We start from the raw sequence: 15,377 nt of genomic DNA on the forward strand, positions 1-15,377 counted from the left end.
ACTGCCCCCTCAAAGTATGTGCAAAAACACATGTGACTGGCATATTATGATTAAAAATTGCAATCTTCTCCAATACATTGTGTAAAGTCTGAATAAGTGAAGGAAATTAAATGTACAACACCATGTTTATACAATAATTTGTGGTAATGAATTTAATCAGTGTGTAATAGCAAGTAAAAACTCATTATAAAATTGAAATTGATATCTGGCTACAAGGTAATCGAGCTATTTTCTGACATGCTACAACCAGAAATTATATGTCAAAATATGTATTTCTGAGAGGTCTTTCCTTTGTGCTCACCCAGAAAAAAGAAAAAATTAATGACCATGGTGAATTAAAACAAAAATATCACAACAGCTAAGTAGTTAAACCATAAGCATAAATGTGGACATTTGCTCAGTGGCGAAATTTGTCACTAACATTGTTATTGTTTAATTTTCTTTCAAACCACACTTTAGATGCTCGCCACTGTCAAAGTGTTATTTTAGGCTTAATGAGAGAAATAGCAACATGAAAAAATGAGTTTACTTCCCCAATTGACTTACAAGCTTATTAGATGTGGGCTCAGTGAATTTCTGTATGCCGTGTAAAATGTAAATTTGAAAGAAACTCTAGCACTACAGTATCACTTCATGTCCTCTATCACTACTGCCAATTTTTATGATCTACAGTGTGTGGTACAAAATATATATGTGAGAAGTCTACATTGTTGTTGCTATTTTATTGTGTCAGATCTGAAAACGAAAAGTCTTCAAAATGTGCTATTGTAAAATTCTTGTTCCATTTCCGAGTGACAGCTGTGTCATAGCACATCATCAGCACAAAATGCTTTCACCCCTATCTGCACTCCCGTTGTTGGACGGCCACTCACCCTCTTCACACATCCCAGCAGGAAAGCTTGTCATATGTTTATTAGTGTGGTAGGGTGGGTGTGTTGCCTGTTGGATGACTTAGGAAGTCGCCAGCCAATAAAAGCTCACTAGCTGGAAATCTATGTTTCCTTATAACCAAGCAATTCTTCAAGACTCAGTGTTTGAATTTAAAAGGTTGACAATTGATATTGTTCCTGCATACAGTACATTGGAAATACATGCAAAAATGATGAGACTAGCAGCATTAGGAAAGGTGGCGGCTGGTCCCCTTTGTCAAGTACTGGCTGGTTCCGGAACACTTCATGTCAACTATCTTGTTTTTCCACTGCTGCTGCAATCTAGCAGTAGTAGCATCATTGTTGCATGGTGAAGCTAAGTGTTGCAAGTTGTGCTGGCAATGCTGATCATCGATTATGTGAGCATTTTTCTCTCACGTCTGCCCTCTCCACAACGGCCTAAAATATTCACTCAACTCCATGCCACACACGGAGCCACCAACTCATTCAGTCACATCAAATGTCAGTAGAAAGGAAATGGGATGAAAACAAGTGAGACGTCAAATAATAACTTAGAATTGAGGTAAAGCTTACTAGGAAGAAACATAAAATCTGGAAATTTTTAGTACTGATCTTATGGGTCTTTCACAGGGGCTGTGGATTTATGGTGTAGAATCACAAAAAATGTACAATCGAAGAATGTTAAATTGAAATTACACTGCAAGTGCATATATCCTTGACCAAATTTTTCCTCTTTCCAAAAACAATGTTATAACTGAAAATTTCTTGAAAGAATAAATTAAAAGAACACAGTATTACACAAAGTTTCAAACAAGAAAGTCCAGGCTTTTCAATAAGGGTACTGTCACTGCTCTAACATAAACCATTTAAGCTTTGTAATAATTTAAAATACGTTAAGAACAGCAAGGCCTTCTGGTGGAGGTTCAAGCACTATGGCTGAGTACCCAAAGTGTCAATTACTCTACTTGGTTTTCTTTTATATCTTTAAGCTTATTATCTTTTGCTCCCTTTGCTCCAGCTTCTTTCGTTTCTATGCCTTGCTCCTCACTTCATCATTTATGCTTCAATCTTTGGTTTGACTTCACTTATCTTTTACTACTCAACTGTCCTCTCCAATGTTTCTACTATTTGTTTGCAATGTCCTTAACCAGGACCACTAATGTTTTGTGTCCTGCCACTGCCAATGGTGGTGGTTTAACAATATGATACCATGAGTAGCCAAAGCTGTTGTGAAGTAATTGTCATGATGTGCTATGCCAAATCAGTAAACCCATATGTGCTTACTGTGTGATGAACTTGTCCCCCCATACACCACGTCTCACTGTTAGGAATGACCACGTGCTGGGAGGCTTTTGATTTTTCATTTCCATGCACCCTTCAGAGAACTCATTCAGGATGTTGTAAACAAACGAACAGCTGTTCAAGTTTTCAAAGAATGGCTCTTGCAACTAGGTCCTGTCCTACAGTTTACCATTTGACTCAAGACACAGAATGACAACTCTTACGTAATTACTGAGTATCCTTAATTTCCCAACTTTTCCTTCTAAATTATTTTGCCAGATGCAAATAAATATGTCCCAACAACACGATCATGACAAGGGGGAAAAAAAAAAAAAAAAAAGAAACTTCAGCTAAAGAAACCCAATTAGTGATCACATATATGTCAGCCGGTTTGTGACTTCTTATAAGAAACATATACAAAGTTAGATACTGCTACTTAAGAGCTATGAAACTGACTTACCATAAAAGAAATTACTTTTGCCTGAGCCATTCCGCCCAACTGAAAAAAAGAACAAGTATTAAAAGTTGCCTGAATACAACAAAAATTAAAATATAAAATACATACAGCCTCTACTGAAAATATTCCTCCCTACCTTGCTCCAGAATTTTTCTTACAGTGTTACATTTCACTGACAATCTAAAGTTGTATTGGCTATTTGTAATCAAGAGGATGAAAAAATGGACCTAGATGTATTTGGCAAAAATAATTCTTTGTAGCATGTAGACATGTCACTTTACATCCTTCCACATGGAAGATCAAGTAGAATGGACTTACAATAAAGAATGTTTGGGTTTGGGATTACACTGAAATGTCATAAAGTGACACAACAATTTAGCTTTAAAAGGAATAACATACCATTCAATGGCGATCTTATCAAAATACACGTTACAGCATCTGCATCACTAATTTATAACAAACATAGCAAATCTCAACTGAAAGAACCAAAATAAGAGTATGATCATTTTTTTCCAAATTATAAGCACAAAAACAACCTGTGACACAGTTGCAGTAGTTATACTAATGTTTACACAGACTGTTCACTATGTTTTCTGCATGTGTACCCTGCAAGGCACTACACACAGAGTTAAGACACAAGATACTGACTGTTCATTATTCCAATTACATTTGATGGAAAAAGAAGAAGGTGATGAAAAAGATGAAGCCCATATGCTGCAGCATGAGAATCAGGAACAATGAATGGATAACATGGTGCATTACAGTATTTTGTGCCTATATAAACTGTCACCGTGAGTGAAAACTCCATTACTACAACATTTGAAAGAATCATCTACACTATCACAAAAGCAGAACACTCATATTGTGAACTAATATTCAAGCACTCTCAGAATACCTCAAACACTATCTACAGCATTATTAAAAAGACAAATAAGAACAGTGAGGCAAATGAAACTGTGTTCCTAGGTAACAGCAGTTGCAAAAATAGAAACTATCTTAAATTAATTTCGCTATAAATATCAATGGCTATGTCTTCATTATGACAAAAAATACTACACTTACTGATAACAAGCAAATACAGATTTATTAGATTTACTGTGGCAGAGGTTTTGCACAACCAACAGATTTTTGATAGTGATAGAAATTGAAGCAATGAATTACAATCTGTGCCACGGCTGGGACTTGAACCTGGGTCTCCTGCGAACTACATCTACATCTACATGACTACTCTGCAATTCACATTTAAGTGCTTGGCAGAGGGTTCATCGAACCACAATCATACTATCTCTCTACTATTCCACTCCCGAACAGCGAGCGGGAAAAACGAACACCTAAACCTTTCTGTTCGAGCTCTGATTTCTCTTATTTTATTTTGATGATCATTCCTACCTATGTAGGTTGGGCTCAACAAAATATTTTCGCATTCGGAAGAGAAAGTTGGTGACTGAAATTTCGTAAAAAGGTCTCGCCGCGACGAAAAACGTCTATGCTGTAATGACTTCCATCCCAACTCGTGTATCATATCTGCCACACTCTCTCCCCTATAACGTGATAACACAAAACGAGCTGCCCTTTTTTGCACCCTTTCAATGTCCTCCGTCAATCCCACCTGGTAAGGATCCCACACCGTGCAGCAATATTCTAACAGAGGACGAACGAGTGTAGTGTAAGCTGTCTCTTTAGTGGACTTGTTGCATCTTCTAAGTGTCCTGCCAATGAAACGCAACCTTTGGCTCGCATTCCCGACAATATTATCTATGTGGTCCTTCCAAATGAAGTTGTTCGTAATTTTAACACCCAGGTACTTAGTTGAATTGACAGCCTTGAGAATTGTACTATTTATCGAGTAATCGAATTCCAACGGACTTCTTTTGGAACTCATGTGGATCATCTCACACTTTTCGTTATTTAGCATCAACTGCCACCTGACACACCATACAGCAATCTTTTCTAAATCGCTTTGCAACTGATACTGGTCTTCGGATGACCTTACTAGACGGTAAATTACAGCATCATCTGCGAACAGTCTAAGAGAACTGCTCAGATTGTCACCCAGGTCATTTATATAGATCAGGAACAGTAGAGGTCCCAGGACGCTTCCCTGGGGAACACCTGATATCACTTCAGTTTTACTCGATGATTTGCCGTCTATTACTACGAACTGCGACCTTCCTGATAGGAAATCACGAATCCAGTCGCAGATGTGCTAGCCATTACATCACTGTAATGTGGTGGGGAACCACACCATTCTAATGAGTCAGAGAGCCTCGGCAATAGTGTCAATGTGAGAGGGGTAAATGGGCTTAGTTTTTCAAACATGACAGTGTTTTTTTTGCAGAGTATTAAAACGTGTGCTGATTTCATAGTTCTCCCCATAATCAGTCAAAACTACCTATTTGTTTAGTGCCATCCATAACAATGGAAATAAGAAATTTGCTTCTAAGTACAAAATCATTTGACTCCATCCAATATTTTCGTTTTTTCCCTTCCTCTCCGGAAAGTGACATTCTAATAAAATACTGCAATGGGACACCCACTGAGTGGCAACAGGCAATCTTTTCAGATGAATCATGTTTTGCTGCATCAGACAGATGGCCATGGGCATGTACGGCTTAATTGTCTGAAAGCAAACATGCTGCAACGTTCATCAGAAGGGTCCAATCCAAAGGAGGGAACATTATGGTCTGGGAAATGATTTCGTGATATTCCCTACCTTGTCATTCTGGAACTCACAATGGATCAACAGATGTATGCATCTATCCTTGGAGACCATGTCCACCCCTACACACAGTTTGTTTTTCCTGGCATGACTACATCTACCAGCAGGACAATGCAATGTGCCACACAGCCTACAGCGTACAGGCATGATTCGAAGAGCACCAGAACGATATTACCGTACTCCCCTGGCCACCAAACTTCCCAGACTTAAATCCAATCGAGACTCTGTGGACCACCTCAACACGCTGTAAGCAGCATGGATCATCAAACAAGAAACCTAGCACTGTTCAACACAGTGTAGCGGCACCACCATTTCAGATAGGAAAGTTAGAATCCTGAGTGCACAAGTTACAGCCAGGTGCGGGCGTGTTGACAGTAAGTTACGCGGACAAGCAGTTGCGAAGAATGGAAGCCACAGATCCGTCAAACTGCTGAAAATAGTAAACACAGCGATTTGCATGGCGCAAGTTACAGGCAGAAGGGGCTGGCGCAACCTAGGTGTTATGAGTATGTGACTCGGAGTGGCGTGTTAGCAAAACAGAGGTACATAGCCACATATAAATAGGTGCCAGTTTTCTAACAAGGGGGATTCAAGTGTGGCAGCTCTCATGGACAGCAGGCTGTGTCACACCACCGGCTACATGCAGCAGCAGATGGGGCACCAATGTTCCAGTCCACGGCGGGTCACAGGTTTGACCCTCTGAGGCCAACGCAGGGTCTGTAGGCAGCCAGCAGCGGGCCACTCGACGGCTCACTACTGCGGGCAGTCTTGTTGGCTCCCAACACACGCCACAGGCATCCTGAGGCAAGAGCCACAGATTTAGCTGTCGGCTCGCAGGCACTTCTTGTAGCCGCGATCTTAACCACGGCACCAAAGAAGCCCGCAGCAGTCCACCCTGTGGCTCCCAGTGAGCAGTGCTGAAGCAACAGGGATGCTGTCAAAACTCTGCGTTTGTACACGGCTGGTACATCGCAAGATGTTGCGTGGGTCGCTGAGGTAGCCCTTCGGTGAAAAGCTGTTTTGCAGACAGCGAAGTGGCGTCTTCGGCACTGCGGGACCCTTTGACGTACACAGAGAGGAATGTGGCACTGTAGCTGGGAATAATAAAACACTTGAAGATCACGGCCGAATTTTAATATGGTGCACCCTGACAGTTTCCATCCACATCCTACATTTCTTCACCACATGCCAACATCTACATTTGGCAGTGACGGCTATATTTGGTGTCAGAATAGCAAGCGTCATCTGCACAGTACGTCATTCGAGCCCACCACCTGCATTACAGTCACAAAATGTGGTTGAAATGGGACTAACTGGGAATGAAAACAACACAATGGCAGAGTCAGAGACATAAGGTGTGTCAGAACCAGAAGAGGTATGGATTTTGTTGGAAAAGGTGGCACAATTGACAACGGACAATATGCAGTTGAGAAGTGAATTAACATCTAGCAGCGAGCGGGAAACCGCATCTGATCAGTCGTCGTTGCCTAGGGAGCTGCACCAGGAGACTGAGCCAGCTGCCAAAAGTCTGATTATTCCATTTTCTGGCAAGGCATCTGAGGATTTGGTGGACTTGGAAACTTCAGCTGTGATGAATGGTTGGTCTGATGAACAGTTGTTACATGTAGCAAAGATTAGATTAACGGGTGTAGCGAAGAAATATGTAAGGTGTTCTCAGGCCTTAAGGAAGGCAGGTCAGTTTAAGCAGCTGAAGTAGGGGCTTTCACAGAGGTACAAGAAAATGAATAGCGCTTGGTACTTTAGGCAGCGGGTGAGTACAATGACGACAGAGAAATTTGCAGACAGAATAAGAGAAATTAGTCAGTATACTTACGAGTTAGGTCAGAGCGATGAAGCAAATGGTATTCTGCTGCAGGAGGCAGAGCAAAGGGCACTTGATGTATTTTTGAGGGGGTTACCGGCACATATGGCGCAGAAAGTGCGTGAAGGGACTCCGAAAGATTTGTATTCGGCCATTCAGCTAGCAATCCAATATGAGGAAATAGTCGTGGCAACGAAGGTACGTGATTGACAAACAGCGTTCACAGCGGGTATAAAATATTATGAGTGTGGTCGTACGGGACCTGTGCAGAAGCAATGTACCCAGTCACTGAGGAATAGAGGAAGGGGTAGAAATCAGGAGCATAGAGGATAGAGAAGTGAAGTTATTAGAGATGGACTATCATTAAATGGCAGAAGGGGCCCAAGACCCACCTAAGGGAGCTCCCAGCTAATTTCAATGCTACAAATATGTATGCAGAGGTGGTATGTTCAGTGGTAGGATCCTTAGGAACTGAAAAGTTTGAGATTTTGTTGGACACAGGGGCGCTAGTGTCAGTGGCTACTAACCACCACGTTATAGGCTGCATGGAGTGGGGGACAAGGAGGTCACACCTTTGGGGTCAGTAACAGTTAACTTTCACATAGGAAAAGTCTGATTTTTTGCATGGATGGAGGTAGTGCCAAGGGTAAGCAAGGGCTATGACATGATCCTAGGAGCAGATTTCTTGCATCCACATCATGCCAAAATTGACTATGGAACTTGGTGGAATGTTATTTCAGCTAAAAGAAACTGTTGTCGATGCAGAGCTGTCGCGAGGGGCATTCAACGTAATGAACAAACCAACTGAGTCACGTACATTAGCATTAAGGCTTAATTCGCATGAGTGTGTGTCTAGTGGCAGTGGGAAGTCGCTTTGGGTAAATGTAGAGTCAAACCTACCTGTGGGTAGAGTATGTGTTATTGAACCATTGGAGGATAATGAAGTTTTGGACCCATTAGGTTGTTTTGTGAAACATAGTATTGTACGCGTACATCAGGACCGTTACCAGCAACTCCATTAGTTCAACATAGGATCTGACAGGGAATGAAGCACCTGTTTGCCGTACACCATACAGAATACCAAGATATTTGCAGCCGATTGTGGAGGATTTCATTAATCAGCAGCTTGCAAACGGTATTATAGAGTTGTTGGGGAGCGGGCATTGTCGTTGTGCCTAAAAAGTCTATGGATGGAACTAAGAAATACAGGTTCTGTTGTGACTACCAATACCTCAACAATAAGACAATAATGGACGCATACCCCATTCCAAACATATCGGAGACTTTGGATCACTTAGGACAGTGCCAGTACTTTTCTACGATGGATCTGACAATTGGTTATCATCAGCTTCCTCTAGTCCTGGAGGTCATTACCAGTACATCAGAATACCATTTGGTTTGAAAAATGCTCTGGCAATGTATCAGAGGTTGCTAGACAGTGTGTTAAGGGGTTTGAAACCACGGCAGTGTCTTGTCTATTTGGATGACATTACAGTGTTTTCAAGTAATATGGAGCAGCATAGAAAGTGGTTAAGGGAAGTCTTCATGAGGTTAAGAGCAGCTCATTTGACGTTGAGCCTGGAGAACTGTCATTTTGCATTAGAAGAAGTGGAATATTTAGATCATATCATTAATAAGGATGGAGTGCGAACGAATCCGAGGTTGGTACAGGCTGTAAGGGATTTTCAGGAGCCGAAAACAGTTAAGGAAGTGCAATAATTTGTCGGAATTTGCAATTTCTATCGAAATTTCATGAAGGATTTTGCAGATTTAGCGCAGCCATTGACGCGATTGTTACGGATGGGTGTGACATTTGATTGGACTAAAAAGTGTCAGAAAGCATTTGACAAACTGAAAGAAGTGTTAACATCAAGCCCAGTTCTTGTTTTTCCAGATTTTAAAAAGGAATTTATTCTAGCTTGAGATGCATCAAATCAAGCATTAGGGTGTGTTCTTAGTCACGAAATTGATGGGAAAGAACATCCTGTAGCCTATGAGTCTAGGCAATCGAATGCAGCAGAGAGGAATTACTCAACAACAGAGAGGGAGATGCTTGGCGTAAACTATGGAATCACATATTTTAAATGTTCCTGATATGGGAGAAGATTTCGGGTAGTGACAAATCGTGCTGCGTTGAAGTGGTTGTTGGGGTTGAAGGATCCGTCCACTAGACTCGCTAGGTGGGCTGTCAGGCTTAGTGAATTCGACTACGGGATGGTGCACAAGCCTGTGAAGAAGCACGGTAATGCGGGTGCACTGTGTCGAAAGGTGGCAAAAGTAGAAGTCGTAGGTTATGACCAAGCAGTATGGCAAAAATTACAGGACGCTGACAACAATTGTAAATTGTATCAGACACAGCCACAATTTAATATGTACGACGGTCTTCTGTGCAGAGAAATGAAGTTAGGATCAAGGGTAGTAGTGTCAGCGAAGCTCAGATGAGGTCTTAAAAGAAGCACATGATCATGTGTTATGTCGTCATGGTGGGAGTAGAGCGACGAATAGGAGAGTGACAGAGAATATTGGTGGAGGGGTAGGAAAGTAGATGTGGATCAGTACGTCAAGAATTGTATACAATGTGCGCAGAGAGCAGATTTGACTCGGAAAGGGATACAGCTACAAGGATTGCCGGAAGCGACATGTCCATTTTCTGTTGGGAATTAATGTCTTAGGACCTTTCAGTTGAACACCATCAGGAAACAGATTCATTCTGACAATAATAGACCATTTTTCGAGGTATATGGAGATGGTGGCTATGCCAAATCAACAGGCAGCAATGGTTGCGCAAACGTTAATAAACAACTGGATTTTGAAGTTTGGTGTACCGGAGACAATAATTACTGACCAAGGGACCAACTTCATGTCAGATTTAATGAAGGAACTGTGTAAATTGTTGAACATAAAGAAGTTGAGGACGAGCACATTGCATCCACAGGCGAACGGAAGGACAGAATGGGTACACAGAAGAATCGGGAAGATGCTGATTTTTTATGTGGATTCTTATCACCGTCAGTGGAACAAGTATTTGAAGCATATTGTATGTGCATATAGTGCAAAAGTCCATACCAATACTGGTTTGTCTCTGTTTGAGGTGGGCGAAAAATGCCATCACCGTTTGATTTAGTAAAGTGAAAGAAAGAAAGGACTGATGAATCTGTACATCAATTCGTGAGGACAATTCAGGATGTTTGGAAATGGGCACAAAATGTGAATATGAAGGCCTTGGAAAGACAGGAAGACACAGTAAAGCTGAAAGGAAGTTTATCGCAGTACAGAGTAGGGCAATGGGTAATGCTATCCAGCCCCTATACGCCAAAAGGGAAAACGAAGAAGCTTGTCATGAGGTATTAAGGCCCAATACCAAGTAGTTGAAACCACATCCCCCATTAATGTTAAGCTTCAGCTGCCAACTAGAACAAAGATAGTACACATTGGGCGGCTGCATCATTTAAGGGTTGCCCAGATTCCAGGCATGACACAGGTAGGGAAGAGGAAAACAGAGAGAGTGGAGAGAGGCGTTAAGCGCAGGGAAAACCACAACGATAGAGTACAGCATTATGTACTGTATGCTTTGAGATCCAGAAAGTAGTAGAGTATTTGTAGGTTTTTGTTTTCTTGTTATGTATCATTGGGTTTGCTTAGATTAATTAGGCATTGTATTTTCATATGTTGCATTTGTTTTCGAGTACTGTGAGCCTGCTGGGGACAGCAGACTTTTTGAAGAGGGAGGAAGGGTGATGGTGATCACTGTCCTCAGGTCACTGAAAAGGGGAGGGTTGAGTAAGTTGCTGGAAGTAAAAAACCGAGGACGTATTGCTGATCTTGGCAGTTAACAGCCGGTATGTCAAGATGACTACGGAGGAATTATGGAGCTGCCATAGAGGGAAGATAACGGTATGCCCAGCCAGGGCGATAACCACCAATCCGGACACATGCACGGTGGAGTTATTTTTAGCTAGGAGGAAAGAAATAGACTGTCCAAGGGGCATCAGGAGCCAAAATTGAGCTTGCAATGGGTCAGGATGCATCGGATCTTCTCCACCTATGAAAATTTGATAGTAGTAGCGAGTTGTTTTGAGCAGAAGTTGTTTTGCAGAAGCGAAACATATAGAGCTCAAGTGGAGTGGAATTTTAATCAATGGAACTGCGTGTAACATAATACGACCCACCTTCCATCTGCCAGCGTCAATTTCAGGAGTCGCGCAATTGAATGTTACACAGCCACAGCTGTACTGGCCAGAAGCAACTTTAGAGTTTGTGCCAAGACAGAATCTGACCTTGTTAAATCAAACTCTGGAGTCACGTCTGTTGAGATTTGTAAACCAGTTCATTTCAGAGTAAAAGGAGCCCATATCGGCCGAACAGCTTGTGCAGCATGTCGCTCAATATGGGGAAAGGCAATGACAAGTAATGATCGTTTTGAGCACCTTTGTTCCAAGTGCCATCACAGCCTTAACTTTGTTGCATGTTGTTTTCATTCGAAACAGGCGGAGAGCCAATTCCAAGAGGGAACTGACTAGGTAGTCCAAATCCGAGTGGACTAGATACTGAGGGTGTAAGACAGTTAGGTAAGGGATTGATCGAGCATTAAGTGGAGTGACCACCCAGTAAGGATTTTTTACATTTTGTCTCATGTCATGTGTTTAAGAGGACTAGACCACATCTACATTTTCTAATAGTAGTAGTAAATATGTCATAAGTATGTGCCAACCCAAACAAGTTTAAGAGTAGTTAGAGATCTGCCAGGAGACCGTGTCTTTCCGAAGGAGGGAATAATATAGTGGCACCACTGTTTAAGGTAGGAAAGTTAGATTTCATGCAATATTTCTAAGTGCACAAGTCACAGCCAGGCGCAGGCCTGTTGACAGTAAGTTATGCTGATCAAGCAGTTGCGAAGTAGAATGGAGGCCACAGGGACGTCGAACTACTGAAAAGAGTAAATGCAGCGATTTGCATGGCGCAAGTTACAGGCAGAAGGGGCCCACTGGCGCAACTTAGGTGTAATGAGTACGTGACTCGGAGCGGTGTGTTAACAAAACAGAGGTGCACAGCTGCATATAAATAGGTGCTGGTTTTCTAACGAGGGGGATTCAAGTGTGGCAGTTCTCCTGGATGGTGGGGCATGTCACACCTCCGCCTACATCAGCAGCAGATGGGGCGCCAGCGTTCCAGTCCATGGCGGGTTTTTGGTTCGACTCTCTGAGGCCAATGTGGGGTCCGTCGCCAGCCAGTGTCGGGCCACTTGACAGCCCGCTACCGCGGGCAGTCTTGTTGGCTCCCAACACAAACCAGAGGCATCCCGAGGCAAGGGCCACAAATTTAGCTGATGGCTTGCAGGCGCTTGTTGTTGCAGCAATCTTAACCATGACGCCGCAGAAGGACATAGTGGGCCGCCCTGTGGCTCCCAGAGAGTGGCACTGAGGCAACAGGGATAAAGGGCGCTGATTAGGCTGCCGACGCATCCTGACATTGTCAAAACTCTGCAGCTGTACACAGCCAGCAAGCCGCTGTATGTTGCACAGGTCGTTGAGGTAGCCCTTCTGCGCCAAGCTGTTTTGCAGACAGCAAAGTCGAGTCCTCAGCATTGCGGGACCCTGTGACATACACAGAGAGGAACGTGGCACTGTAGCTGGGAATAATAAAACACTTTAAGATCATGGCCGACTTTTAATACAGCACATTCTGACAGTTTCCATCCACGTCCTACATTCCTCTATCACACGCCAACATCTACATTTGGCAGGGGTGGCTACAACAGGCTGTAAGGAGCATGGATCCCCAAATGAGAAACCTAGCACTGTTCAACGCAGCATTGGAGTCACCATGGCTCCATTATATCCATGTCAGTACCTTCCAGAACCAACTGACTGTCTTCCTGCACATCTTGCAGCTGTACGCACTGCAAAAGATAATTATTCAGGCTTCTGACAGTGGTCACATTAATTGGACTGGACAGTTTATGTGCCACACTATCATTTTACAGGCACATTCGGTGGGACACGCGAAGAAAATTTTTGAAATGTGTTGCAAATATATTAAGTGGTAAATTAAAATTTCATACCTGACGATGTACTGTGCAAACAGCAAATATGTAGTAAGGGATAAAAGTTTTCCCTTTTATCATCCTGTGGGAGGTGCGTCAGTAAGAAAAAGTTTTGCAAGGATTTGACATTATGTGCAATGTTTGTTGGATGTCACCAAGAGTTTTCATTCTCAAAAACTGGATGAATATAATCTGGATAAGGATAATTTGCATGCCGAGCTATGCTGCCAAAAGATATGAACACAGTTTTTAACCTTAATTGTTGTCTTACTGTGTAAAACCCTTAACATACGGCTATACCTCTTAATGAGTAGATTATGGCAGCATTTTAAATTTCGCCTTCATTACCTTAAATATTGAAAATAAAATTTTTGTTACCCCTGGAAGCCATCAGATAGCCAACTGGGATTGTTCAGCAGGCTACGTGTTTAACTATCTTCAGGAAAAATGCAGAAAAAAGCTCTCATTCAGCAAAAGTAAACAATAAGAATATGGTGTGAAGTAGATAAAGTGATGTCATACACAGGCCTCTTCCAACATCTATATGGAAATAATTTCCATATATACACTCATGCTCATAAATTAAGGATAATTGCAGAATGTGGTGCCACACAATGTGGTACTACACAAAACTGGCACTAATAGCATAAGCACATAGGGAACACACACGGCACAGATCTGTAAGTCCATGGTATTGCCGATAAGTTGAGAAAACCATCCTGAAACACATGTGCTACAAAACGCTACTGTTTCCTGTGCACGTACCCTGACATCAATACGGGATATGATCACCATGCACACGTACACAGGCCGCACAGTGGATTGGCATGCTCTGGATCAAGTGGTCGAGCAGCTGCTGGGTATAGCCTCCCATTCTTGCACCAGTGCCTGTCGGAGCTCCTAAAGTGTCCTCACGGCTTAAAGACATGCATCGATAAGTCGACCAAGAGCATCCCAGGCTTGCTCAAAGGGGTTTAGGTCTGGAGAACAGGCAGGCCACTCCACTCCATTTCAAGGTACTCCTCCACGATGGCAGCTCGGTGGGGCCGTGCGTTATCATCCATCAGTAGGAAGGTGGGACCCACTGCACTCCTGAAAAGGCGGACATACTGGTGCAAAATGATGTCCCGATGCACCTGATCTGTTACAGTTCCTCTGTCAAAGACATGTAGGGGTGTATGTACACCAATTATAATCCCACCCCACACGATCAAACTACGACCTCCATGCAGGTTCCTTTCAAGGACATTAAGGGGTTTGTATCTGGTTCCTGGTTCACGCCAAATGAAAACCCAGTGAGAATCACTGTTCAGACTATACCTGGACTTGTCCATGAACATAACCTGGGACCACTGTTCCAATGACCATGTACTGTGTTCTTGACACCAGGCTTTATGGGCTCTCCTGTGACCAGAGATCAAGGGGAATGCACCTTGCAGGTCTCTGGGCGAATAAACCAAGTCTGTTCAGTCGCCTGTAGACTGTGTGTCTGGAGACAACTGTTCCAGTGGCTGCAGTAAGGTCCCGAGCAAGGCTACCTGCAGTACTCTGTCATCAACATGTGTTCTTTGAACCATTTTCAACACACTGTCACCATTAGCTTGACTGAAAATGTCTGCACACTTACTAGCTGCACCGTACTCTGACATGTACAGACACACCTTTGCTTATGTGGACTGCTTCCAGCACCAAAGTGCGATGACCGCAGGTCAAATGCACAGAACGGTCATACCCTGGGGTGATTTAAACCTACAAACCACCCACCAGAGCATTGTTTCACCATGTATCAGCATTATTCTTAATTTATGAGCATGAGTGTACTTTGTGTCCATGTGTAAGATTCTGAGTAGACTTCTGTATTCTTGTGCAAAGGACTTCAACAAATTTCTGTCTATTGTAAAGCAAGAAATCGAAACAATATTTTATTTATCATTCCACCTACCTATTACAGAAATTCCTGGATGGACACATACTTAAAATAAGATAAAAGCAACCACTCAACTGGAGCAGGTCAATGCATGGAGCAACAGGAAACAGCATTCATATTAGTTGTTTTTCTATCAAAAGTACACACATTCACAAAGACAACCACACAGACACCCAAATGCACTCTCCTGTGGTCATCACATGACTATTATGTGGACTTGTAGGACAAAGAGTCCTGA

General features: G+C 42.6%; 1 protein-coding gene across 1 annotated transcript in view; it reads right to left on the reverse strand.

Annotated features, from left to right (window-relative positions):
* LOC126352916 (structural maintenance of chromosomes protein 3) overlaps positions 1–15,377 on the reverse strand; it is a 172,834-nt gene that overhangs the window by 146,488 nt on the left and 10,969 nt on the right. The window contains exon 3 of the mRNA XM_050002723.1: positions 2,632–2,670. Coding sequence (XP_049858680.1) covers positions 2,632–2,670 — 39 coding nt within the window. The remainder of the gene's footprint in view (positions 1–2,631; positions 2,671–15,377) is intronic.

The sequence above is a fragment of the Schistocerca gregaria genome, chromosome 1 (assembly GCF_023897955.1).
Source record: "Schistocerca gregaria isolate iqSchGreg1 chromosome 1, iqSchGreg1.2, whole genome shotgun sequence".
Lineage (NCBI taxonomy): Eukaryota > Metazoa > Arthropoda > Insecta > Orthoptera > Acrididae > Schistocerca > Schistocerca gregaria.